The following is a 24,362-nucleotide window of genomic DNA, read 5'->3' on the forward strand; positions in this document are numbered from 1 at the left end:
TCCCACCCCCCTGCAAGCATCCTGTCCCACTTTCCACGAATCCCAACCCCAGGAAACTGATACAGTCCAGCGTGATCGGCCCCCCCAACATGGGTGAAATTAATGTTTTCTTTTTTCTCTCAAAGAGACATCCTGCCCTCCATCCTTCTCCCTGTCTCCTCTCTTCTCATCCCATCACCAAATCTTGATCCCAGGAAAGTGTCTTGGTTATAACCCGACGTTTTGCTTCCTTTTCAGGTTCACTGTTGGCCTATAACACAACCTCCCACACGGACCCATCCCCACGGCTGAATGTCAAAGAAGGTGAGTCTGTTCTCGAGGGACTCAGAATTGTCCCCGGTACCAGTCTGGCACAGTCCATGATGTTAAGACAGGAGCGGGAAACCTCAGGTGTATGCCCCAACTCTCTTGTCCACTCAGCTTTTCTAGACGCCTAAGCTGATAGCCCCTTGCACCGCTTGCTAGTTGCAAAAAAACACAACAAGGCTGTAAAATATCTTGTAATAACATTATAAAGACAGGCCTTGAGGTTGTAGTCCATGAGAGAAAGCACATTGCTTTTTTTTTTTTTTTTTTTTTTTTTTGTCTTTTTGGGTCTGCATCCGCTGCACATGGAGGTTCCCAGGCTAGGGGTGGAATTGGAGCTGCAGCCACTGGCCTATGCCACAGCCACAGCAAGGCCAGATCTGAGCCACATCTGCAACCTACACCACAGCTCACGGCAACGCGGGATCCTTAACCCACTGACTGAGGCCAGGGATCGAACCTGCGTCCTCGTGGATCCGAGTCAGATTCATTTCCGCTATGCCACGACAAGAACTCCAAGCATGTTGCTCTTGGAAGGAAGCAGATGCTACTTGCTTTTAAAGCTGAAAGGTGGGGGCTTTCTCTAATGAGAGAAATAAAATGAAGATTTCAAAGATTTTTGCAATGCCACATCTTCTGGGGTTTTTGGATAAGAAGTTTAAGGCATACCAATTCATCTTTCAAAATGGTGATTTGGGGATTTGGTTTGGTTGAGAGAAAGAAAATGGTCTCAGCAAATAGTTTTCACTAGTGAGGACGTTAGCAAACATGACAAATAGCCTTTCGCAGCATCCTTATTTATGAATCAACATTGTGGAGATTTCCTGCTCTGGACGTTTAGGTTCTAGGCATTTAAACAAGTGAGTAATTCATGGTACCTGGCTCAAGGGAGAGAAAACATGAGCGAAAAAAATCTGCCCAAGGCAAAAGAAAAATTTTCTAGAGGAGGGGCATTTTGAGTGGGGGTTTGAAGGATGAATAGGAGTATGACTGTCGCTCTTGGCTCTCCTTTGATCCTTTTTCTTTAATGCACATGTGACATTTAGAATGAGTGAAGGCAGAAGGTTTTGGTATGGTTGAATGGAGTTATTAGCCCAGCATAATATTTTAGAGGAACGTAAAGTTCTTCTAGGGGAACCATTTGGTTCAAAATCGTTGTGGATTATGGAGGAAACAGAGACCCATTGAGCCTAGGTGTCCTGACCAAGTTCACACCTTTGGTATATAAGACTTCCTGTTTCCTGTTAACAGTTTATAACCAGATGACGGCCAGACAATTCCGTGGAGGTAATATTCAACGTAAAGAATCTGCTTCTAAACTTTCCTGGTTTTTTGTGACTTCCTTCACCCCTACCCCACGCAGGGGCAGTCCTATTTGTGCTACTGTTTTCGTTTCGAACTCAGAGTTATTGGCTTTGGCCATTTAAAAAAAAAAAAAAAAAAAACGATCCTTGTATTGACTCATTCTACAGTCCAAACCTTTTTTTATTTGGTGACCTACTTACCATGATGATGCAAACATCCGTAAGAGAGAAAATGTGTTAAGAGTGACAAACACATTAAAATGGAGGTTGGAGCACCTTTGGTTTACTTGGGGGAAATCACTTCTTACCCCGAACCTCAGTTTCCTGTCAAATAAAGAGGCCGAACTAAGCCAGTCAGACTTGCCCCTGACCTTCAGCTCTTGGCTTCTAAGGAAGAGCTTCAGGGAGCCTCTGCGCTGATCTGGTTTACTTACTAAACTCCGTTTCATCTGCAGATAGGGTTCCACATCTTGGGAGGAGGGAGACGGGGAAGAAGGAAAGGAAAGGAGGGAGGAGGGGAGGGAGGAAGGCCAGCGGGAGATCCCAAAGAGCTCCTGCCGGTCTGCCGGCTGAGGCCCGCTGACAGCGCCGGGATTAACCAGTGAGACGCTGGAGCAGAGCCAAGGAGAGACTATCTGATACTGGACTTACAATACAGATCTTCATTGAGAAGCAAGTTTGTCTGGCTTGTACGGCGCTGCTTAAAGATTCATTTCTCCTCCAGGGGTCCTAGCTTTCAGCCTCTCCTCTACCTGCCCGCTGCTCTTCCTTCCCCGGGTCCTTTTGTGCGTTTGTAATGCCGCCGCCCCCGCCCCCGCCCCCATCCCGGGCTCTTTGGGGCTTTTGCGGGAGCCGCTTGCACACGTGGGTGGCCGCCCCTCTTCAGAAAGGAATGAACGGCAGGATCCAGGCAAGCCTGCTGCCAGGCCCTCCATCAGGTGGTGCCTGGCATTTATCTCCCAGCATCGGCCCTGGCCTCTAGAGACGGTTAAGTCTGCGCCTTGCAGGTGCATCTTTTGTCCACAATAAAGCTTTCCACTTGAGCTGTCTTGCTGCTCTGTCGCCTCCCCCCTCGTGAGGTGGTCTGAATCTGTCTAAAGGCCCATCATCCACAAAACAAAGTACATTAGCAAGACAAAGCTAGCCTGGCTCTCTCTCCCTCCCTTTCACCCTCCTCCCTACCTCTCTTCTGCTTTTCTCTAATAGCTGTCTTTAGTTCTTAAAATATTAAATGGAAGAATAAAGAGGAGACATCCTGCAACCTTAGCTCTATCTTGTTTGAATAAGGCACACACACAGCCCCAAACAAACCCAGAGTTCATCAAGAGCACCAGAGCTGTGTGTGTGTCTGTGTGTGTGTCTGTGTGTCACAAAGGACAGGTGCTGACATGGGCACAAAGGAAAGAAGTTGAGAATGTGAATGCTTCTATGAAGGCTTCTTCAATGCATTTATCGAATGCGAAAGTCTTTTTATTTTAAAGTGACATAACCACCCTTCCAGCTTCTCTCTTGAAAACGATTGCACTCCCTGTCTGAGGGTTATTGGCACCCAGGAAGTAAGACTAGATTTTAAAAAATAAATGTGTAAGTCTTTAAGCATTTTTTTTTAACGGCCGCACCCACTGCATACAGAAGTTCCCAGGCTAGGGGGTTGAACCGGAGCTGCAACTGCCAGCCTACACCACAGCCTCCACAGGGCCAGATCCAAGCCTTGTCTGTGATCTACACCACTGTTCATGGCAACGCCAGATCCTTAATCCACCACGCAAGGCCAGGGATCAAACCTGCATCCTCATGGATACTCGTCAGGTTTGTTACCACTGAGCCAGGACAGAAACTCCACTTTAAGCATTTTTGAAGTAAATATTCTACGGTCACATATGGGACCCAGCCACCTCTACCTGTTACCAAGGCTAATGCACTTAAGAAAAATAATTTAGGCTGGAAGCAGTTGTTACCCATGTGTAATAGCAGCCACCACTGTCATCTGTGTAGGATTCTGCAATATCTCAGTCACCTTCACAAGCTTTGCCTCTGCTTTTTAGCCTGGTAACATCCTTCAGATAGGGGTGAGGGCGTAGGTTGAATTAGCTCCATTTTACAGACAGAGAAAGTAAGGTTCAGGACTGTTCAGTGGCTCACTAAGGGGCACATGGCTATTCAACAGCAGAGCAAGGATTCAAATGCAGGTTATAGGATTCAAAATCCCGTGCTTGAAATAGTCCCCCTGACAAACACAGCTTTTCCCTTCTAGCTGGCTTTTCATGAAAACAATACCTCACTGAAATGGCAGAGATTTGAATTTTCTCCATGATTTTTTTCTGTCTGTAATTTCCCGCTATTATCTCCACGCACATCACTTCACTCTCCTCCCTTCCCAAAGATGAATTCATACCTAACCCCTGCTTGGCACCACACCCTAGTCTGCACAGAGAATGAACTGGACAGTTTTTTTAAAATACTGATGGTCCATGGAGTTCCCGCTGTGGCACAGTGGGTTAAAGACCCTACTGTAGGGGTTCGGGTTGCTGCTACAGTGCAGGTCCATTCCCCGAGCTGGTGCAGTGGGTTAAAGGATCTGTTGTTGCTGCAGCTGTGGCTCAGATTCAATCGCATCCTGGCCCAGGAACTTCCATATGCTGCAGCATGGCCATAAAAATTTTTAAAAATACTGCTGCCCTAGGACAAATATTGTATGACTCCATTCATAAGAAATATCTTAAGTGGGCATATTCCTGAAGATCAGAAAAGTGGAATGATGGTTGCCAGGGGCTGGATGGAGGGAGGAATGGGGAGTTATTGTTCAGTGGGCACAGAGTTTCAGTTTGGGAAGATGAAAGAGTTCTGATGGTGATAACCGTACTACATGCATGTACTTAATGACCCTGAAATATACATCGAAAGATTGTCAAAATGGTCAAGTCTATGAATGTGTGTTTTACCCCCAATAAAAATTGCAAAAGCACATAAAAAGATGCTCAGCATCACTAGTTAGTAGAGAAATGCAAATCAAAACTACAGTGAGGTAGCACCTCACACCAGTCAGAAAGGCCATCATCAAAAAACCTTCAAATAATAGCTGTTGGAGAGGATGTGGAGAAAAGGGAACCCTCCTACATTGTTGGTGGGAATGTAAATTGATGCAGCCACTATGGGGAACATTTTGGAGGTTCCTTAAAAAAAAAAAAAACTAAAAACAAAGTTTCCATATTATCCAGCAATCCCACTCCTGGGCATATATCCAGAAAAAATGAAAACTCTAATTCAAAAAGACACAGGTACCTCAATGTTCATAACAGCATTATTTACAGTACCAAGGCATGAAAGCAACCTCAGTGTGCATCAAGAGATAAATGGATAAAAAAAATATGTATGCAATGGAATACTACTCAGCCATAAAAAAGAATGAAATGATGACATTTGCACCAGCATGGATGAACCTAGAGATTATCACACTAAGTGAAGTAAATCAGACAGAGAAAGACAAATATTATATAATTTCACTTATATGTGGAATCAAAAAGATACAAATGAATTTATTTACAAAGCAGAAATAGATTCACAGACATAGAAAGCAAACTGATGGTTACCAGAGGGGAAAGAAAGAGGGAGAAATTAGGAGTATAGGATTAGCAGATATGCATCACTATATATAAAATAGATAAGCAACAAGGATTTACTGTATAACAGGGAACAACATTCAATATCTTATAAAAACCTATAATGGAAAATATGAAAGTACATACAACATACACACACACATATACATAATATATATATTTATAACTGAAACATACTGCAAAAGTGAAAATTAAAAATGTTTCAAAATATTGATGTTTAGGCCCCAAGCATGACCAATTCTAATTCAGAATCTCTAGGAGTAACTGGTGGGCTTTGGGAATTTTTCAAGCTCTCCAGTTTACTCTTTTTTTTCTTTTCTTTTTTTTTTGTTTGGCCTCCCCATGGCACATGGAGTTCCCCCAATCAGGGATCATGTCCTAGCACTCCTGAGATGCCACTGATCCCCTTGCACCACAGTGGGAGCTCCTCTGCAGGTTACTCTTAAGCCTGTAGCCAAGACTGAGCAGCACTCAGTCACTGCAGACACAAACCAGAAAGAGAAAAGGGAGACTCATCTCAGAGCCTCCCAGGTTTCCTTGGAGATACACTGGGCAGTTGATCTTGACCTTTCCTGGCCCCAAACCGACCTAGGAAAGGAAAAGCAGGACCTCTGGGTGTACTGATGAAGGAAGAGATAGAATTGACCCCAGGATTTGTAGTTCTTTTTCATCCTTGTCCTTAGGATGTTATGATGTTTATTGAGTCCATCACTGCAGCCCCCAGCAATCACCTCCTTACGTGTCTTCCTTATGTGTATCTAAAAAGTGGATACAGTATTGGGCTTGCTGTTGGTAGCCTGATTTTATTGGGAGGGCATTGGGTTTCTAGCAGTTAAGTGGCCTTTCCAAGAGCACAGGAGTCCTGGAACCAGGACTGCAGACTCTCTAAACCTCTTGGTCCAACCACCATGCCCAGGGGTGAGTGTGTCCGCCCTGAGTGTGGCCGGGGGCTCCACGGTGCCTCCTGCCCTGGACCCTCCCAGGCCCTCCGAGCTGGATTGGCAGCAGGATTGTCCTTCAGAGCCGGTTTGCATCCTAAACCTTCATTTCCTTGGCTCCTCATGCTAGATCTGTTTAAATACCTCTGACTCTCCCAAAGTCAGAGGATTCTGAGCTCCTGTTTATTAACTCTGGAACTCATAAACCTGCCTGGCCCGCGGAGCCTGAGCCTCTAGCCCCTAGCCCAGGAAGCCTTTCAGGACCTGCTGTGGAATGCAAACCGCTCCTCCACGCGGCCGCCTGCAGTCAGCTGGCCTAATGGAGAAAAAGTCTGTCTGCCCTCACGCTCAGTGTGGGTGAGCGAGGGGGGAGAACCCACCTTTCCGTGTCCTTCGGAGTGAAATGCTTCACTGGGGCTGGAGATGGTGCTAACGAGAGCCCTGGTTCCCTCAAGGAGAATTCCAGATGGCCGGGCCTGTGCACACAGCCAGGACCCCGTTCTGCTGCCCGCCCCACCATTGTGTGCTGAGCATTTGCACAACCATTATCTCATTTGCACCTCTCTCCATCACCAAGAGCTGGCAGGGCTGGTATTATTATTATTATCCCCATTCTGTCAATAATGGAGACAAGGCACAGAGCGATTGCAGGGTTCATTTGAAGTCGCCCAGGTTTTGGGGGAGATCTCTGCTCTTCCTTCCTCCCTCCAGGCTGCGCCTTGCCTCATGATCTCAACGTATTTAATTCAAGCACCTGACATTTTTTTTTTTTTTTTTTTTTTTTTTTTTTTTTTTTTTTTGGCTGTGCCTGAGGCATGCAGAAGTTCTAGGGTCAGGGATTGAACCCTAGGCACAGCAGTGACAACATTGAAATCCTTAACTACTAGGCCACCAGGGAACTCTCCTGAGATTGTTTCTTAAAATTTATTTTGGAGTTCCCGATGTGGGGCAGTGGTTAACGACTCCGACTAGGAACCATGAGGTTTCGAGTTCGATCCCTGGCCTTGTTCAGTGGGTTAAGGATACAGTGTTGCCATGAGCTGTGGTGTGGGTTGCAGACGCAGCTTGGATGCTGCATTGCTGTGGCTGTGGTGTAGGCCGGTGGCTACAGCTCCGATTGGATCCCTGGCCTGGGAACCTCCATATGCCGCGGGAGCAACCCTAGGAAAGGCAAAAAGACAAAAATAAAATAAAATTTATTTTATTGACGTATAGTTGATTTACAATCTTGTGTTGATTTCTGCCGTACAGTAAAGTGATTCATATATATAATATATATATGCAGACACACACACACACAAACACACACACCTGGTTTTTCCTATTTTTTTCCATTATGGTTTATCACAGGGTATTGATTGTAGCCCCCTGCACAATACAGTAGAACCTTGTTGTTTATCCTTTCTGTCCACAGTAGTTTGCATCGAGCATCTGACCTCCTAGACATTCATTAATTAATGCTGTCAATTCACCCAGGCAGGTACTCATCTCATATTTCAGCCTTAACAGCATATTGGTTGAACACTGAGGCTCTGGACTCAAACAGGCTGTGTGACCTTCAGGTCACTTACTCTTTTTCTGTCTGAGTTTCTTTATGTATAAAATCAGGACACTGTCAGTGCCCCTTCGGAGGTGATATCATACTCATAAATCACTTAACGGGGGGTCTGACACACCGGTAAGTGCTCAGTATGTTTGCTCTGTGTACTACAAGAGTAATTAGCACTGTTGTTGCAAAATCATGAAGATATTTTTGAGAATTTACCCCCCCCCATGGACATTGTGCCAAGGGCTGTGAAGGCTACCGTGCTATCTCATATGGATGAGTCGGCCAGGTTGTTTAAAATCTTATCAGGGAGATACACATACGGCGATTTTCAAGACTAATAGGAAACCGCGTATAATCAAATAGAAAAACACGTGCTGCCTGCACGGGGTTCCCCAAGAGTAGTGAAGAGATGAAAAATCATTCAATGTTGAAGCGGACCGTCCATTCCAAACCTTTCACGTGACAGAGGAGGAGGGAGGCCAGAGAAGGCGTGGGTCCCCACCCCCAAGACCACACAGGGAGAGAAGAGCTTCACCCAGCATCCTAGTCGGGGTTCCTGCCCTCCTCCGCCCTGTTCATTCATCTCTTTGTTTGTTAAGAAACCACTATGTATGCAACACCAGGCTGAGCCTTGGAAATAGGGTGTCCCCCCCAGCTACCTTGGAGGGGCTGTGGTCAGAGATGCAGACAGGTTGGTGGTTGAGTGCTAGGTATTAGAGATGGCTGATAGATGACTGCGTCTTGCCCCATCCCCCTGCATTTTCATCCCTGTGGGGTGGCCTGTGTGGTTTACTGTTACAGGTCGCGGTGAAAGATGGAAGGCCTCTGGAAGTACCTAGTTTGGGGGTTCTGGAGATGGGAGCACCACCCCATCTGAAGGACAGGAAGGGGGTCACCAAAGACCCCAGTCAGGGCACCTGGGTCTGTCCTGCATGGCGGCTGCAGGTGCTTGGCTGGATTTGGGGGAAGGGGTCTGGGGGGATCACATGGCTATGCCCATGGGAACATGGGGACTCCATGGGGGACAAGAGCATGAGGGGGGCAGTATTCTCAGTGGCTTACAGGAAACTAAAAGGAGGGTACACTCTCACTGGGCGAGAGGAAGCTCAGTAAAGGAGCCAGAGCCAGTGATTTGCTTCAGAAACATGGGCTAGGGAGGGGGCAAGGGTCGGGGTAGAGCTGAACTAAGGTTGGCCTCGAGTTCGTACTTGTTAAGCTGAAGGGCCCTGCATGGGTGCAGGAGACTTTTGTCTCTGCTTTCCTACATCTTTAAAATTTTCCATGATTTCAAAGATGCCCCGATAAGGTTTGTTTTGATGGAGAAGATGTTGATGAGGGTAGAATATTGATTCCTGGGCCCTGCGTGTGTCACAGGGAATAACGTATGGGGGCCCAGCGCGGGGTGGGCTCTAGGCAGCATCCGGAGTGAGGGTTGTGTGTGTTCCAAGGGGCCCGGGGCCACGTGGGCCTTGAGCTGCGTAGGGTGGCCTCTGCGGCTTGGTCTGGAACACGTGTACCCAAAGGAAAAGGGCTGTAATGCTGTGAGGTCATTGCCTGTTATTTTTAGGGAGTAAATAACATCTCTCATGGAGCAGGTTCTGTGGCTCCACAGGCTCCATGTCCGAGGATGTGCCCTTAACATTCGAGGATATTGAGACCTCACGGGAGGGCCTGTTAAGAGCTGGGTCATCATGTTTTTCCTTTATGATGAAATACCTCTAATCCATTTTTGGCAAAAGCAGGGATGTGTGTGCGTGTGTGTGTGTGCACGCGCTGTGTCTGGGTCCAAAGGCAAGATTTATGATTATAGAACAGACAGTAGCTTGCGCTCCCCGTTTTGGTTTTTTTAATTGTTTTCCTTTGAAATTCCAGAGTTAATGTTTTGTCTGCTTTCGATCTGACCCTCTTTGGAGAGCTGCATGTGCGTGTGTGTGTGTGTGAGTGTGTGTATGTGAGTATGTGTGTATGCGAGTGTGTGTGTGTGAATGTGTGTGTTTTCACCAGAGAGAGATTGAGAGAGAGAGAGAGAGAAAGAGAGAGAAGGAGAGAGAGAGAGGGCTGGAAACAAAGAATCTTTGTCTGTGAGTTGTAGCAGGCAGGAAACCCCAATCCTGAGGGAATTTAGCCAGCCAGCCTTGTCCTGGAGTCAGACTCCAGCTCTCTGAATTCAATTTGACAGCTTGTCTGGGACACTTTCTAAGTAACCATTATCCTTCCTTTCTCCGAGGAAAAGAACTGTTATTTTGTTCCGTGGGTGTGCTGTGTGCACTATTATCGCATGTGTGGGTCACACAGAGACCAGGACACGCTTTCTTTAAATTATTGGAAACACTTAGCCTGTTTCCTAAGACAAGTGTAAATTTGTTCCAGGATAACAACGCAAACGACTTGACTCGACTCGTGGCGCTGTTGCCACGTGAGGAGCAGGTAGAGAGGGATTTCCTGGGGGGCATTTTGTTTAATTCTGGTTACAGCATGAATTCCTTTATTTGAAGGAGCTCTTCCATCTCAGGAATAATTCAAGTGGGGACATTTTATTCCCATGAAGTTTTTTTTTGGAAATATGTGTAAAGGTATCTTTTGATGATCATTCATCTCAGTTTCCATGTTTTTGATTGATAATGGATGATTTTTAAAGAAATACACCCCTGCAGGTCTCTCTCTCCTAGGGAAACAATTCCAAGGTAGGCGCGTGTCAGCTGTGAGCCCCGGGGTTGGGGGCAGGTAGGCACAGCTGGGGCGACCACTGGGGCACAGCAGGCCCTGCTCTGTCCTGCCTCCTCCAACTACTCAAATCAAATTGTGAGGGATTATGAAGCAACGCCCACCCTTCCCAGAGTGTGCATGTTTGCAGAGGTCCAGGTCCAGGTCCAGGTCCAGCCATGCAGGATGGCCAGAGGCACTGTCCAGCAGGTGTAACACCTTGGTCAACAGGACAATCTTGTCCATTTAGGTTCAGATCGAAAAATGTGCCTTTCGAAAATGAATGGATTCCCGACCAGACTGTTTTGAAACAGAACCTCGAATGTTTTCCATTCTCCCTTTGCCTGGCAGGCCTTCCTCGGTTGTTGCACCCCACTTGCATCCACACCCTAAGAGCACACTCGCTCTTGACAGCATAGGTCAGACACTGTCTCCTCAACCACCCCTGCTTGTACCCATTGTCTTCCCAGTGTAGCATGCGACACGGTCTATCCAACAGCCTTGGTCTTGCGAGATTTGAAGCATGTTTGAGGCAGGGACTGTGCCTTAGAAGGGCCATTGGTTGGATGGATGGATGGATGGATGGATGGATGGGCAGGTGGATGGATAGATGGGTGGGTGGATGGGTGGATAAATGGATGGATGAATGGATGGGTAAATGGATTTATGGATGGGCAGGTGGATGGATAGATGGGTGGGTGGATGGATGGATGGATGAATGGATGGATGGATAGATAGATGGATGGGTGGGTAGATGGATGGATAAAAATTATAGACAAAGTGCCTTAAACTACTCCCAGGGCTCACTGTAAAACCCACCCTTTGCAGTGTTTCTAAATACAAGAGTGATAGTTCAGCCTCATCCACCCCAGAGATGGGCTCAGTTCTTGCCTTTTCCTTTCTACTTGCCCTACATTTCCCTTCATTTGACCCCAACATGATTCCTCCCAGGCTGTGATCAGTCCCATCCAAGAAGACAGGGAAGAGCTCACCTAGACCAGATTTCAGTCACAAGGTGATGGTTCCACATTACCCTTTTGCCCCATTTTTATCAGCTTAGGCTCCCCTTGGAGGCCTTTGAAACCTGGGTCCTCTTGCTATGCGGGCTGATGTGAAAGAGGCCAAGGACAGAGCCAGGACAAGGAGCAGTAATCTTGTAGGGAAAAGTTAGACCCTACCCACTTCAACCCTCCTTTCCTTACCATGCTTATCACCCCTCCCCCACCCTAAGGATGCAGCTACCACTGAGGGCTTTTCTATTCACTGCACCTTTATGCTTCATAACAAGCTTCTGTAGTTGGTATGATTTTCATTCCATTTTGCACTTGAGAATACTGGGGCACAGATAAGCTAAGCCCAAAGCACAAAGCTAGTAGGAATCACAAAGCAGAATAGAGCCCATTGGCACAGCCCCCGCCCCACCCAATCAGGGACAGGCTCCCCAACTGCACCTCCTTCTTCCATCCACCACCCATAGATCCGGCCACTTCCTCCAGGATGCTGATGTCATCTAGTCATTAAGACGATATGATGAGATTCCCCCAAATCAGGACCCTCACTCCGGGTGCTCAGTTCTTGCATTTCCAGAAACATATTAGGTGGCTTCACAGATGTTCTTTTCATTATTGTGCTTTATAATTTACACATTACACATTGTAGTGTCTTTAATATTACATTTTTTTTTGTTAGTTTTTTTGTCTTTTCTAGGGCCGCACCTGCGGCACATGGAGGTTCCCAGGCTAGGGGTCCAATCGGAGCTGTAGCCGCCGGCCTACACCACAGCCACAGCAACGCAGGATCCCAGCCACGTCTGCGACCGACACCACACCTCATGGCAATGTCAGATCCTTAACCCACTGAGCAAGGCCAGGGATCAAACCCACAACCTCGTGGTTCCTAGTTGGGTTCGTTAACCGCTGAGCCATGATAGGAATCCACATTTTTTTTAAGATAAAGGGGAAAAAAAAGAGGTTTGGAAAAGAAAATCCGAACTTGAATAACACTCTGTTGATGAGTAAGGATTGCAGGAAACTGAAAGAACAAGAGTGGGTGGACATTCATTGGATAAATCTAGTTGTGAAATTTCCTCAAATTACAAGATGTAAGAGATGCCTTGCCTTGATAAGCTTCATTGATCCTTGATCTTCCAGGAGAAGAAGGGTATCAGCATCACCTGGGCCATTTTATTTATTTATTTTTTGTCTTTTTGGGGCTGCACCTGTGGCATATGGAGGTTCTCAGGCTAGGTTTCGAATTGAAACTGTAGCTGCTGGCCTACACCACAGCCACAGCAATGCGGGATCCCAGCCATGTCTTCAGCCTACACCACAGCTCACGGCAACGTGGGATCCTTCACCTACTGACCGAGGCCAGGGATCGAACCTGCATCCTCATGGATGCTAGTCAGGTTCATTTCCCCTGTGCCACAACAGGAAGTCCACCTGGACCATTTTAAAGTCCATCTGAGCTCCAGCATCACAGCCCACACCCCCTTCTCAGTTTGTATGTGCCCTTGGTAGGCAAAGCTGGAGCAGAGGGTTCTGAGAGTAAGCTCCTCTCGCTGCTTCTGAAATCTTCCCCCCCTCCCCTACTCCCACATCACCACACTATGGGGCACCAGGGCTTTACCCGAGTATGTAACGGAGATGAAATGTGCCTTCCTTGCTCTGTATGAGCATCTTTTCTGCCACCATAGGTTTTTCCTCCGCCCTGGACTCCCAGGCACCCTGGCCCCCGGTATGGTTCTTGGCTGTTTGGAAGTGTCCACTTTGACCTTTCTACCCCCTTGGGCATGTGTTTTGTCATTGTGTTTATCAAAGCTGCTCTTACTGGCTCCCTGGAGAAGTCAAGAATCTGGTAGGCATCTCCTTGCTCTGCCGCATTAATGATGGTGACAATTGGAAGCATGAGTCCTGCTACATCTTAATAAAGGAAACCAATTTAAGTAAATCTCAGAGGAGGGAGGGGAAGAGGTGCAAGGCTGTGGGAAAGGTATTTGGGGCCAGCTTGACCTCCAGAGCACCTTTCCAATTAGACTCTGCCAGACAGTGGCTCTGCCCCCCACTGCGGAGGAGGGGCTTCCCTGGTGGTGAGCGCTTGGCGGGGCGGGGAGCCACCACAGCCACGCCAGTTTCTCAGTAGCATTTCACACTTACCGTTTGGGTTTTGCATTTCTAATTCATCTCCAGACTCTTGACTATTACTATTTTGGGCCTCCCCTCTCTACCCGGTCTCACTTTGACTCAGCAGTTCATCCTATTCCAGAGAGCAGAGCTGAGACTCAAAACGAAATTGGCCTTGGTTGATGTAACACCCTCTCCAGTCTCACGAGGTCTTCCTTTGTGATAGAAACTGGAAGTGACCCCTGTTAGCTGTGTTGAGGAGTAGGGTCCTGGAGCACTTAGGAAAGAAAAGGCTAGGGGCACAGGTGCTCCAGAGGACCCGCTGGCAGTCACCTGGACTCAAAATAGTCCAAGTGCATTTATGTTGCAAAATACACTGATTTAGAAATTCTACAGGGAGGATGTTTGAGGGGGCCATAGTTGCTGAAAAGGATTTCAAAGAAGTTTGTTCAGTCTCATGCTCATAAACCAAATTTCTATTTCCGCCCCCCCCCAGCCTCCGCGCCGGGTCAGAGGTGATATAGGGATTTGGGGAATCATCTAGTGTTTCACTAGCCAGGGCATAGATAGCATCTGTTGTTATTTTAACATAAAAACCTTTCCCAAGTTCTTTTCATGGATGTAACAAAGTATTCTCTTCGGAGAAGCTCCTATCTGAGATAGCAAATAACTTACTTCTCATGAAATATCCTTTGGGGGGACGATCAAGTCTTTGAGGAGGAAGCGCTATCGTGAGAAACAATGACCAGGACTCAACTGGTCTTCTGCTCTCCGGCCTTGGGGATCTGTAAGCTCTCACACGTGAGGATCAATGAAAAGTGTAACATGCCTCTGATGAAGTTCAGATTCTCATGTCAGGCATATTCTTTTTTTTTTTTTTTTTTTTTTTGTCTTTTATCTTCTTAGGGCCACACCCGCAGCATATGGAGGTTCCCAGGCTAGGGGTTAATCGGAACTGTAGCCGCCGGCCTACGCCACAGCCATAGCAATGCGGGATCCAAGCTGTGTCTACGACCTACACCACAGCTCACAGCAACACCAGATCCTTACTTAACCCACTGAGCGAGGCCAGGGATCAAACCCACAACCTCATGGTTCCTAGTCGGGTTCATTTCCACTGTGCCATGACAGGAACTCCTGTCAGGCATATTCTAAAGAGAAAGTGGTCAATTAAGTGGGATTATTATTTTATCAGAATCCAATATGCCCTCTGAAACCCAAGTCCCCCCTTCTTCAAGATATGTTTTCCTTACTCCCAAAGACAACGGTCCCTTCTCCAGACACAGCCACACTCACAAGCCATCTGTGGACCTAATTACAGATTACCTTATAGTCTTTAATGATGAGTTTTGTCCTATATCCTTTTTTCTAGCCCTCTAAATATCCAGCAAATACCATTGACAGTTAATGGATTCATCAAGGAAGGAAGATCTAGTTTATCAATTTAATTAAATAGTGACTCAGTCCTTCTGCTTCCCTAAAGAAAGAACCAGAAGGAGTTCTGGTTGTGGCTTAAGCGGGGACAACCCTAACTAGTATCCATGAGGATGCGGGTTTGATCCCTGGCCTTACTCAATGGTTTAAGGATCTGGCATTGTCGCAAGCTGCAGTGTAGATGGTGGATGTGGCTGGTATCTGGCATTGATGTGGCTGTGGTGTACGCTGGCAGCTATGGCTCCAATTTGACCCCTAGCCTGGGAACTTCCATATGGCTGGGTACAGTCCTAAAAAAGACCAAAAAAAAAAAAAAGAAAAGAAAAAAGAAAACAAACAAAGAACCAGAAGAAATCAGCCTTGATCAACACAAGAAAGATTAACTTCTATTTCCAAGGAATAAAACTCTGGGAAAGAGTAGCAGCTTATAATCTTAAAGGATGCTTTGGCCTGTATAAAGAATTTTCACATGTATGATCTCATTTATTCTCAAAAGAACCTTGTGAGGACTAAATAGGCCATTTGCTTTTCCATATTCTTAAATTTTAAAGGAATTATTTTTCCCCGTGTCTACCTGTTAGAGATAGGTCGACTGAGATACAGAGAGACTGTCACCTGCCTAAGTTCACATGGCTCATCATTGGCAGTGAACCCCAATCCAGAGTTCTTTCCATGGCAATGAACTCTTTCCCTGCTTGGAATGGATTAAAGAGAAATTATAGAATTCCTTCCCATGAAAATCTTTAAGAGCTCTCAATAACACCTGTTACACGTGCTAAGATTTCGGTACACCTCTTCCAAAGAGATGGGATAATGTTAAAAACTCCTTGAGTTTCAAAAGTCTCTGGCCTGCCTGTACAATAATTATCAGTCCTGCCCAATATCCTAGAGGAGTTTAGAGAAAGGCATTTTTTTCTTGTCTGAGTCATACTTTCAATTTCTATTAAAATTCTTATATGGCCACATATGCTTTCTCTCAGGCTTTGGGCCTCCAGGCCTCTGCTAATTTGCATGTCTGGTTTAGATAATGTCTGAAGTTTCCTTCCAACCTGAAAAGAAGCCTCGGATTCTATTATATAAGTGAGACCACATTCCACCTGCCACGAGTGGATAGTTCTTTGTCTTGAACTCCTGTGCTTTTGATGTGTGGATGCAGGGCTCAGAGAGGGAAGTATTTCCTGCTCACCTGCTCACGAAGATGAAGATGGAGTGTTCCTTCTGGGAGAACGCCTTCTTCCACACTGGCCCTGGAGAAATGCCCTTTCCTGCCAACTACTCCAGAGGCAGGTCAGAAGGCACATAGTAGGAAGGGATGGAATTTTACGTTCCTTGATTTGAATGGCAATCCCTTGTCAGTGTGCATCTAAGATTTTGCAATTACCCTGATTCTAAGTATGCAAAAATTGCCAAACTCTTTTTTTTTTTTTAACTTTTTACCATTTTAGGGCCGCACCCTTGGCATATGGAGGTTCCCAGGCTAGGGGTTGAATCGGAGCCGTAGCTGCTGGCCTACACCACAGCCACAGCAACTCCAGATCCAAGCCCTGTCTGTGACCTACTGTGATGTAGGATCCTTAACCCACTGAGTGAGGCCAGGGATTGAACCCGTGTCCTCGTGAATACTGATAGATTTGTTTCCGCTGAGCCACAGGGGGAACTCCCTGCCGACCTTTTTAATCGGCTAAGCTCAGCTTGCCTTTTACTGTCTCTCACCCAAACATCAAAACGTTACTGACAAGGTTTTTTTAGCTCATTTTTTCATTTCTTAAATAATTCCCAGCAGGTGAAGAACTGATAACAAGGGATCGCCTTTCCAGAAGGGCTTTGAGATCAATGTAGGGTGACCCAGTCGCTTTTCATAAGAAAAGCATGGCGCTTTGGAGAGCATTTTCATAACATGAGACAGGTCAGATCTCTGTTCCAACCATGTTATCAGTGAGGCCTCCCCTGGTCCCGGCACTGCCTATTCCGCTTCTCTTGTTTTCTTTTTCTCCATAGCACTCACCACCTTCTAATGTATGATGGAGTTTACTATTCGTTTTGAGTGTCAGCTCCAAGAGCAAGGATGTTTGTCTAGCCACCTTTGTATTCTCAGCACATAGAACAGTGTCTGGCTCCGGTTAGTAGAGGTTCAGTAAAATGTTGTTGAATGAATAAATGCGGGTGGGACATGAGATGTTTGCTAAGTTCAGTAAGCCAGAGAGTTCCCATTGTGTCTAGGTGGGTTAAGAATCTGACTAGTATCCATGAGGATGTAGGTTCAACCCCTGGCTTCACTCAGTGGATTAAGGATCCAGCGTTTCTGTGAGCTGTACTGTAGGTGGGCAGACGTGGCTCAGATCCTGAGTTGCTGTGGCTGTGGTGTAGGCAGGCAGCTATAGTTCTGATTTGACCTGGGAACTTCCATATGCTGCAGGTGTAGCCTTAAAAAAAAAAACAAAAAAAAAAAAAAACCAAAAAATAGCCCAGTCTGGGGGAAGGGAAGGACTTGGGGTCAGGGGCATGAAGGTGATAAGATATAGACCCTTGCTTCCCAAAGATGATCACCAAGTGAGGGCCCTGACTACACAAAGCGTTACACCAGGAGGCTGAACAGCCGAGGGCAACACTGGTGAGGGCCCTCACCAGTGAGCATTGGCCTGCAGAACTTTGGCAGAAAAAGATGCAAAAGTTAACTCGTGCAGCAGACGCAAGACCGTATCTCATATCACCAAAGAGAGTGAGGACGACCCCGCTGAGGAACGTGGGCGTGACAGGGTCAGAACCCCAGTCTCGGAGGAGCCCGGGGGCTGAACACAGGCTGTCTCTCATTCATCCTCAAGCCAGCTTCCCTAAGGGAGCTATTAGGTTTCCTTTTTCCGACCTGGAAGCCTCTTAAACCTGAGGCAGTTTTGACCCAAGAAGTAGGCAATTAAGTTGCGTCTGCATGGCTCAGTGTGGAAGGGAGTTTTGGCCAACACCCAATTAATCTAGTCAGTAGGAATTGCTTTTCCCCTCCAGGCTGGCCCCCGAATCCCACTTGGAGGCCTTACCAACATAAAGAGGTCATTTAAACGTGAGTGGCATTTAGACGCAGAGCCCATAGGAGGAACAAAGTGAAGCAAAGGTCCGAGGTCCACGGGGAGCCTTGGGTCTGCAGACGTGCCACTGGCCTTTGCAAACTCTCATGTTTGAAAGTCACCCGTTTTTTGCAAGCATTTCTCTCCTGTGTCCTTTCTTCCCTTTGCACGAGGAATATCATCAACAGTAGCTCCATTCTCCTCAACACAGCAGGGCCAGTTCTGAGGCGGAGGGGCTGTTTGGATTCCAGCACAAGACCCTTGAGCAAAGGAAATCTGATCCAGGATGTTTTTGGGTTTTTTTTTTTTTCTTCTTCTTCTTCTTCTGTGAGTTCCAAGTTTGAGGAAAGCCTTCCTGAGATATTTCCCTCCTCCCGAAGTCTCTGTAGAAGCCAGGATCCCCGTTGCTCTTTAGAACATAAGCTCCCCCTGCAGTGGAGGCGGCACTGAGCTGAAGAATGGAGGAAGGAGGTGAAGACCCAGCCCAGGGTTCTGATGCTGTCTGGGCAGGGAACAGGGGAAGTTGACATCTGGGAACAAGGGGGAGGCTGTCATTCCTCAGCCCAGTAATACACTTGCGGGCAGCCAGAGCCACCACCTGCGCCACCTTCCAAACTGGGATCCAGGATCTTCTTCTGTGAGAGAGCCACTCTTGATTCTGATTTGGGAATCACTGATCCAGGGGCACAGGAATGGAACTATCCTTCCTCCTACAGGCTTCTCTTCTTTCCCAGAGCCTTCCCTAATGAGCTTTTTAACCTTAATTCACTGAGACCAGCACCTTAGGGGTGCAAGCAAGACTGTGTAGCCTGCATGCATACTGTGGCAATTTCTAAATTGCCATTTATCGAATGCATATTTAATCCTCCTAGCAACCCCATAAAGCATCTGTTATTAATCCTTTTTAGAGAAGCAGAACCTGGCATTTGAAGGCAGCATAACCTTCTGATCAAGATTGTTTAGCAAAGGGCGTTCCTGTTGTGGCTCTGCAGGTCAAGAACCAACAAGCATCCATGAGGATGTGGGTTTGATCCCTGGCCTCACTCAGTGGGTTAAGGATCTGGCATTACCATGAGCTGTGGTATAGGTCACAGATGCAGCTTGGACCCCGAGTTGCTGTGGCTGTGGCTGTGGTGTAGGCTAACAATTGCAGCTCTGATTTGACCCCTAGCCTGGGAACTTCCATATGCCACAAGGGCAGCCCCCCCAAAAAAGACTCTTCAGCGGAGTGAATGGCTAAGCTGGGATCTGAACCCAGGGAGAAATAATTCTAAACGCCATGTCGTAACCACTCACCTGCCAGAGGGCAAGGGTGTCTTCACCAGGGCACCCAAGCCCTGTGTGACCTTCACAGCTCAGGGGCTAGGTGCCTTTGCACAGCTCTGGAAGTGGGGGGGTCCAGCCAGCAGGTCAGACATCTGCTGTGCTCACCAGCAGGGGTCATAGGGAGATAGGGGCAGGCAGGGGGTTGGTCCCGAGTCGGGAAGGTTCAAGAAGCAGGCAGGCTGTCATGGGTGCGGCACAGCATGAAGGAAAGCCCAGAGGGCAGCAGATTTGGGTTGGTGGCCAGTAGAGCCTGCTCCTCCTCAAAGACTGGACATCTTGTAACCGGGGGCCTCAGAGGGAGCGGGGTTTCGGAGGACTGCCCAGCCCAGTCCTCTCCCAGCAGCAAGGGTTCTGCCCCGTGGATATGGGACCTTCTGGGTGATGGGTCTTCCTCCTGGTGGGCTTGGCTTTTTCTTGGGAAATTTGAGGCTTTGGGTTTGAGGTCTTCTTTGTCAGAGCTTTTCTCCTTCGGTACCCTCACTCTTCTGAGAAAGGAAGTCTGGATGGGACTGAGAGAAGCCTCTGGTCTGAGCGGGAGCAGCCTTGCCCCTGCGTCTGCTGAAAGGTCTGCATTCAGAAGCTGGGCTTTCCAAGGATAAACAGCGCTAGGTACTGCCAACCAGAAATTCAAAGAGAAGTTTCAGGGAAAATCCATCTCTTTCCATCAAGTCATTGAGGGCACGGTGTTAGGTCGTGAGGGACGAAGAGAGAGGCTTTTGTGAGCTGGTGTCTCTGCATCTCTGGCCTCCGGGTGAGGTCATGACAAAGTGGGGAGCTGTGCGTGTTGCCTGGGACATCGGGCCTTCCAAGGGCAAACGGTCGGCATCAGAGCAGAAAGAAATGTCTTTCCTGAGATGTTTGGCCGCATTTCTAGGACCCATTTATCGTACAGAAGCCGAGCTAACACTGGGATGTCTGTGAGAAGGTCACGTCCAGAGACAGGGCTCCCCTTCCAACAAGGATTTGTCAGAAACAAACTTCCATGCTCACATTTCTCCCTCCTCGGGGAGGCTCCCCTGGAATCTAAGAGGCCATTTAGTGTCAAATTCAGCCACACCGGGCGTCCCATAGTGGAGATACTGTTCTGACCATAACATCCAAGAGGTTGAATTAGCTACAATACCTTGCAGCGCCTAGACTCCCCACAATGAGGCTCTGGTCTCTCTTTGCTTTGGCAAAAGTCACTGGCAGGACCACCTGGGACCACAGGCTCCAGCCCTTCCAGGAGGAATCCTGTGAAAAGGCGTCACAGTAGGATTGGTTATCTTGTGGGGCCAGGGGGTGTCCGCCTTCACTGAGGTACCGCGTGTCAAGGGTGATCTGCTGCTGACAGAGCCTCTGCCGCCACACAGAGGTTCTGAGCCCAATTGCTCTGCTGGTCCCCAAAGGTCACAGTTTTGCCCACCGTGCCTTTGGCTGCCAGCTTAACCGTGTGTTTTCAGAAGTCAGTTCTCAGAGAGAGCAGACGGCACGCACCGTATTTGGGGGCTCGGTGGGGGGGGGCAGGCTCAGGCTCAGGCTGCTTCGTGGACCAGGCACACCCCCAGGGGACCTCCCCACATGCGGCCAGGACCCAGGGAGCACTGACACAGCTGGGCGTCAGGCCCGGGGAGGGAGAGTGTTTGTGCAGAAATGTGAGTTGTTGGGTAACTCTCGGGCCCAGGCTTTTCCATTTTGGTTATAGACAGATTCTCTCTCTCTCTCTCTCTCTCTCTCTCTCTCTCTCTCTCTCTGTGTGTGGGGGCAGGGGGGAGACTAGCACTGACCACACTGCTAAGTTCTCACTCATATGACTTTTAGGAGAAAAACAATAAGCCCTCATTTCAACAGTGACATTGTTAAGATATATATAAAATAACATGCAAGTCACTTAAGTGAGTGGCCTCTAGTCCTGGACCTCCCTGTGGCGACAAGTTCTCCGTCTAGGCGAATTGTTGTCCATTCTGCTCAGAAGGCACACGGAGTTAATAGTCTACATTCCCCATCACCTGGATTCTTCATTTAGTGGGGAGGAGTCGGGGTAGGGGCTCTGATTCCCCTTCAGCGAGTAAACCAGTGACCAGCAAGAGGAAGTGGGTATATTTAGCAAGAAGGAGAAAATATTGGCCCAGTTTATTCATTCAGTCAACAAATATTTCTTGTACTCACTCTGTGCTCGGCATTGTCCCAGGTTCTTGGTTCTATCAGAGAACGGAGGAGGGGTCTCTACAGATGTGGACCTGACATTCAGGCAGAAGATGGAGACAATAAACAACACAGATTAGTTATTGATTAAATTTTAGATGATAAGTGGAAAAATTAGAAGTAAAGCAGAGTAAGAGGGATGGAGAGAGGGGAAGGAGGCTAACGTGCCCTTAGTAGGGCTGGCAGATGTGTTTCTGGGTCTGAATGTTTTTTAGGTATTTAATGATGTAAATACAGGAATATTCTTAATTGCTAATATTTACCGAGGCTGACTGCACTGGGCACTGGGCCAGCACTTTGCCTGGATGCCTCATTTAATCTGCGAGGCTGCCCTGGTGCTTCAAATCTCTAAGGCAGAGTGCCAGACGTTAGCTCTTAACCTTGGCCTTCTCCATCTCAGCTTTGTCCTTGCAGTGGGACTTACTCCAAAAGCACTGGCTTTCATTTAAATCTTACGTTTGCCAACTCTTGGGCATATATCTGGAGAAAATGAAAGAATCTTACACAAACTCCAGTGCCCACAGAGAGCATTTGTCAAGCTCCTCAGTAAATGGGCCCAGGTGTCCTTTGTGGACTCAGGAGCCAGTGGCAGGATTTTCCATGCAAATAGGTAGGAATGAAGGAGCAAGTGGCAGGGAGCCTGTGGCTTCTGCTGCCCTGATTCCACCCTCTGTGCTGAGACTGTTGCCTAAAGACGCTGGCTTACAGCATGGCCCACTGCTGTTTATTGCTCTGTTAACGCCACAGGAGGCGTTGAGGCTGGTTCAGGCTGATCACTGGTAGCCTCTCTGTTTCTGTCCCTTCCTTTTTACCTACTAGAGGACTTGAGGGTTGGTTGGGACCTCAAAAGCCCCGTCAGCTGGGCTTTCCCCTGAGGCAGGCCTGAGGGGGATTGCATGCCCCCAGCTCCGTGGCCCTCCTCATGCCTGGAGACATCTCGGGAAAGATGGAGCTGCCAGACTCTTCTTAAGGCATGGACTTCAGACACAATTGGGCACTTAGGATTAGGAAAAAATCTAGCCACACCCACCCTCTGTGGGTTAGAGGGAATGTATCCAGCCATTCTGTACCTCTTGGATGCCTGTGCTGCCCAGAGTTAGAATAAAAGACAAAGAAGAAAAGTTGATAAGAAGTCAATATCACCAAAGCCATAATTTGAGCTTAATATCTTTTTTTTTTTTTTTTTTTTTTGGTCTTTTTAAGGCTGTACCTATGGCACATGAAGATTCCCAGGCTAGGGGTGGAATCAGAGCTGTAACTGCCAGCCTACACCACGGCCACAGCAACGCAGATATGAGCCATATCTGCAACCTACACCACAGCTCATGGAAACACCGGATCCTTAACCCGCTACATGAGGCCAGGGATTGAACCTGCGACCTCATGGATGCTAGTCAGATTCATTTCGGCTGAGCCACAACAGGAGCTCCCATAATTTGAGCTTTTTAAAAAAAGGTTCTTCTGAATGAGTATGCCATAGTCTCCAGAGAGAATGGAAGCCTCCTATAGACTAAGGATTGAGTAGAAAAATTGATCATAGGGAGTTCCCACTGTGGCTCAGCAGTAACAAACCTGAATAATATCCATGAGGATGTGGGTTTGATCCCTGGCCTCACTCAGTGGGTTAAGGATCCAGCGATGCCGTGAGCTGTAGTGTAATTCGCAGACGCGGCTCGGATCTGGCGTTGCTATCTATGACTGTGGTGTAGGCTGGCAGCTGCAGCTCCCATTCAAACCCTAGCCTGGGAACTTCCATATGTCTCAGGTGTGGCCCTAAAAAGCAAAAGAAAAAAAATTAAAACTGTTTGAGTCAGAGATCTTATCAGCGCAGTCAGTCAGAACCTGAGATAACACACACCAATTCCTGGAACACAGTGAGTTGCTTTTTCTTTTTGCATGAATTGGTCACTTTCTATTCCACTTTCTGTTCTGTTCCTGCTTGATGCACCTTCCTCCCCCAGCACTCCATCCATCCCACGCACACGCCAAGCTGCCCTCTCCGCCACACCCTGCTTTCACAGTATTGCCTCAGGCCCCAAACCTCTCCCGGTTTCCATTGCCTGGAACCCAGGGCCGTTAAGTTTGCTGACCGGCTGTCAACATGGACTTGAGCCTGGCATCAGCCCTCTGTTCCAGCCGGCTTCCCTCGGCTGTAGCCCCACAGTCCCATATGTGGTTGCCTTCTATCTGTCACGTTCATATCCCACCACAGCTTCTGCCATGTGCTTGCCAAAGAGGCCTCACTCAGGTCACAAGGCCCCAGTGACACTTACCTCTCCTCCCTTAACTTCCTCTGGCATGCCACTGGCACATGACCTATGCTTCCTCCCACTCTGCTATTGTCTCATGTGTAAAGGCAAGGACAGGGAGCTTTTTTCATATTATCTCTCATCCACTCGGTGGCCAAACACACAATACACTGCAGAAATCAGTCCCAAATAAATTACTGGAGGCCTAACCGGCATCTCCCCCCAACCACTGCCACCCACCCACCAAAGAAACATCTTAGAAGAACTTGGCCTTTCCCTGAGGGTCCCCTGGCCTTGAACACATGCTGCTGACCTGACAGCCCGGCAAATATCCATGAGAAAGTCAGTTGCACCCCAAGCTTGTAAACACAAACACCCTGGGTTCTTTGTTTTTGTTTTATTTGGTTTGGGGGCTAGCAGAAGACTCTATTTGCAGGGGGAACCGTGAGGGGAAAAAAACGTCAAATAGAAATAAAAACAGACAGCTCAGATGAGCCGAGCTTTGTCTCTCTTTTGCCCCCGTCCCTCCCCTCTTCCCAATTCCATCCCCTTCACTTTCTGTTTTGCT

General features: G+C 47.7%; 1 protein-coding gene across 9 annotated transcripts in view; it reads left to right on the forward strand.

The window, feature by feature from the left end:
* Positions 1–24,362, forward strand: part of FLI1 (Fli-1 proto-oncogene, ETS transcription factor) — a 137,531-nt gene that overhangs the window by 101,364 nt on the left and 11,805 nt on the right. For all 9 annotated transcript variants that reach the window (XM_021063121.2, XM_084976620.1, XM_021063122.2 and 6 more), the window contains one exon: positions 238–303. In XM_021063121.2, the coding sequence (XP_020918780.1) occupies positions 238–303 (66 nt within the window). The remainder of the gene's footprint in view (positions 1–237; positions 304–24,362) is intronic.

Source organism: Sus scrofa, chromosome 9 (assembly GCF_054392235.1).
Source record: "Sus scrofa isolate SSC_HxYL_T2T_F1_AM1 chromosome 9, Sscrofa_HxYL_maternal_Yorkshire_Landrace_v2.0, whole genome shotgun sequence".
Lineage (NCBI taxonomy): Eukaryota > Metazoa > Chordata > Mammalia > Artiodactyla > Suidae > Sus > Sus scrofa.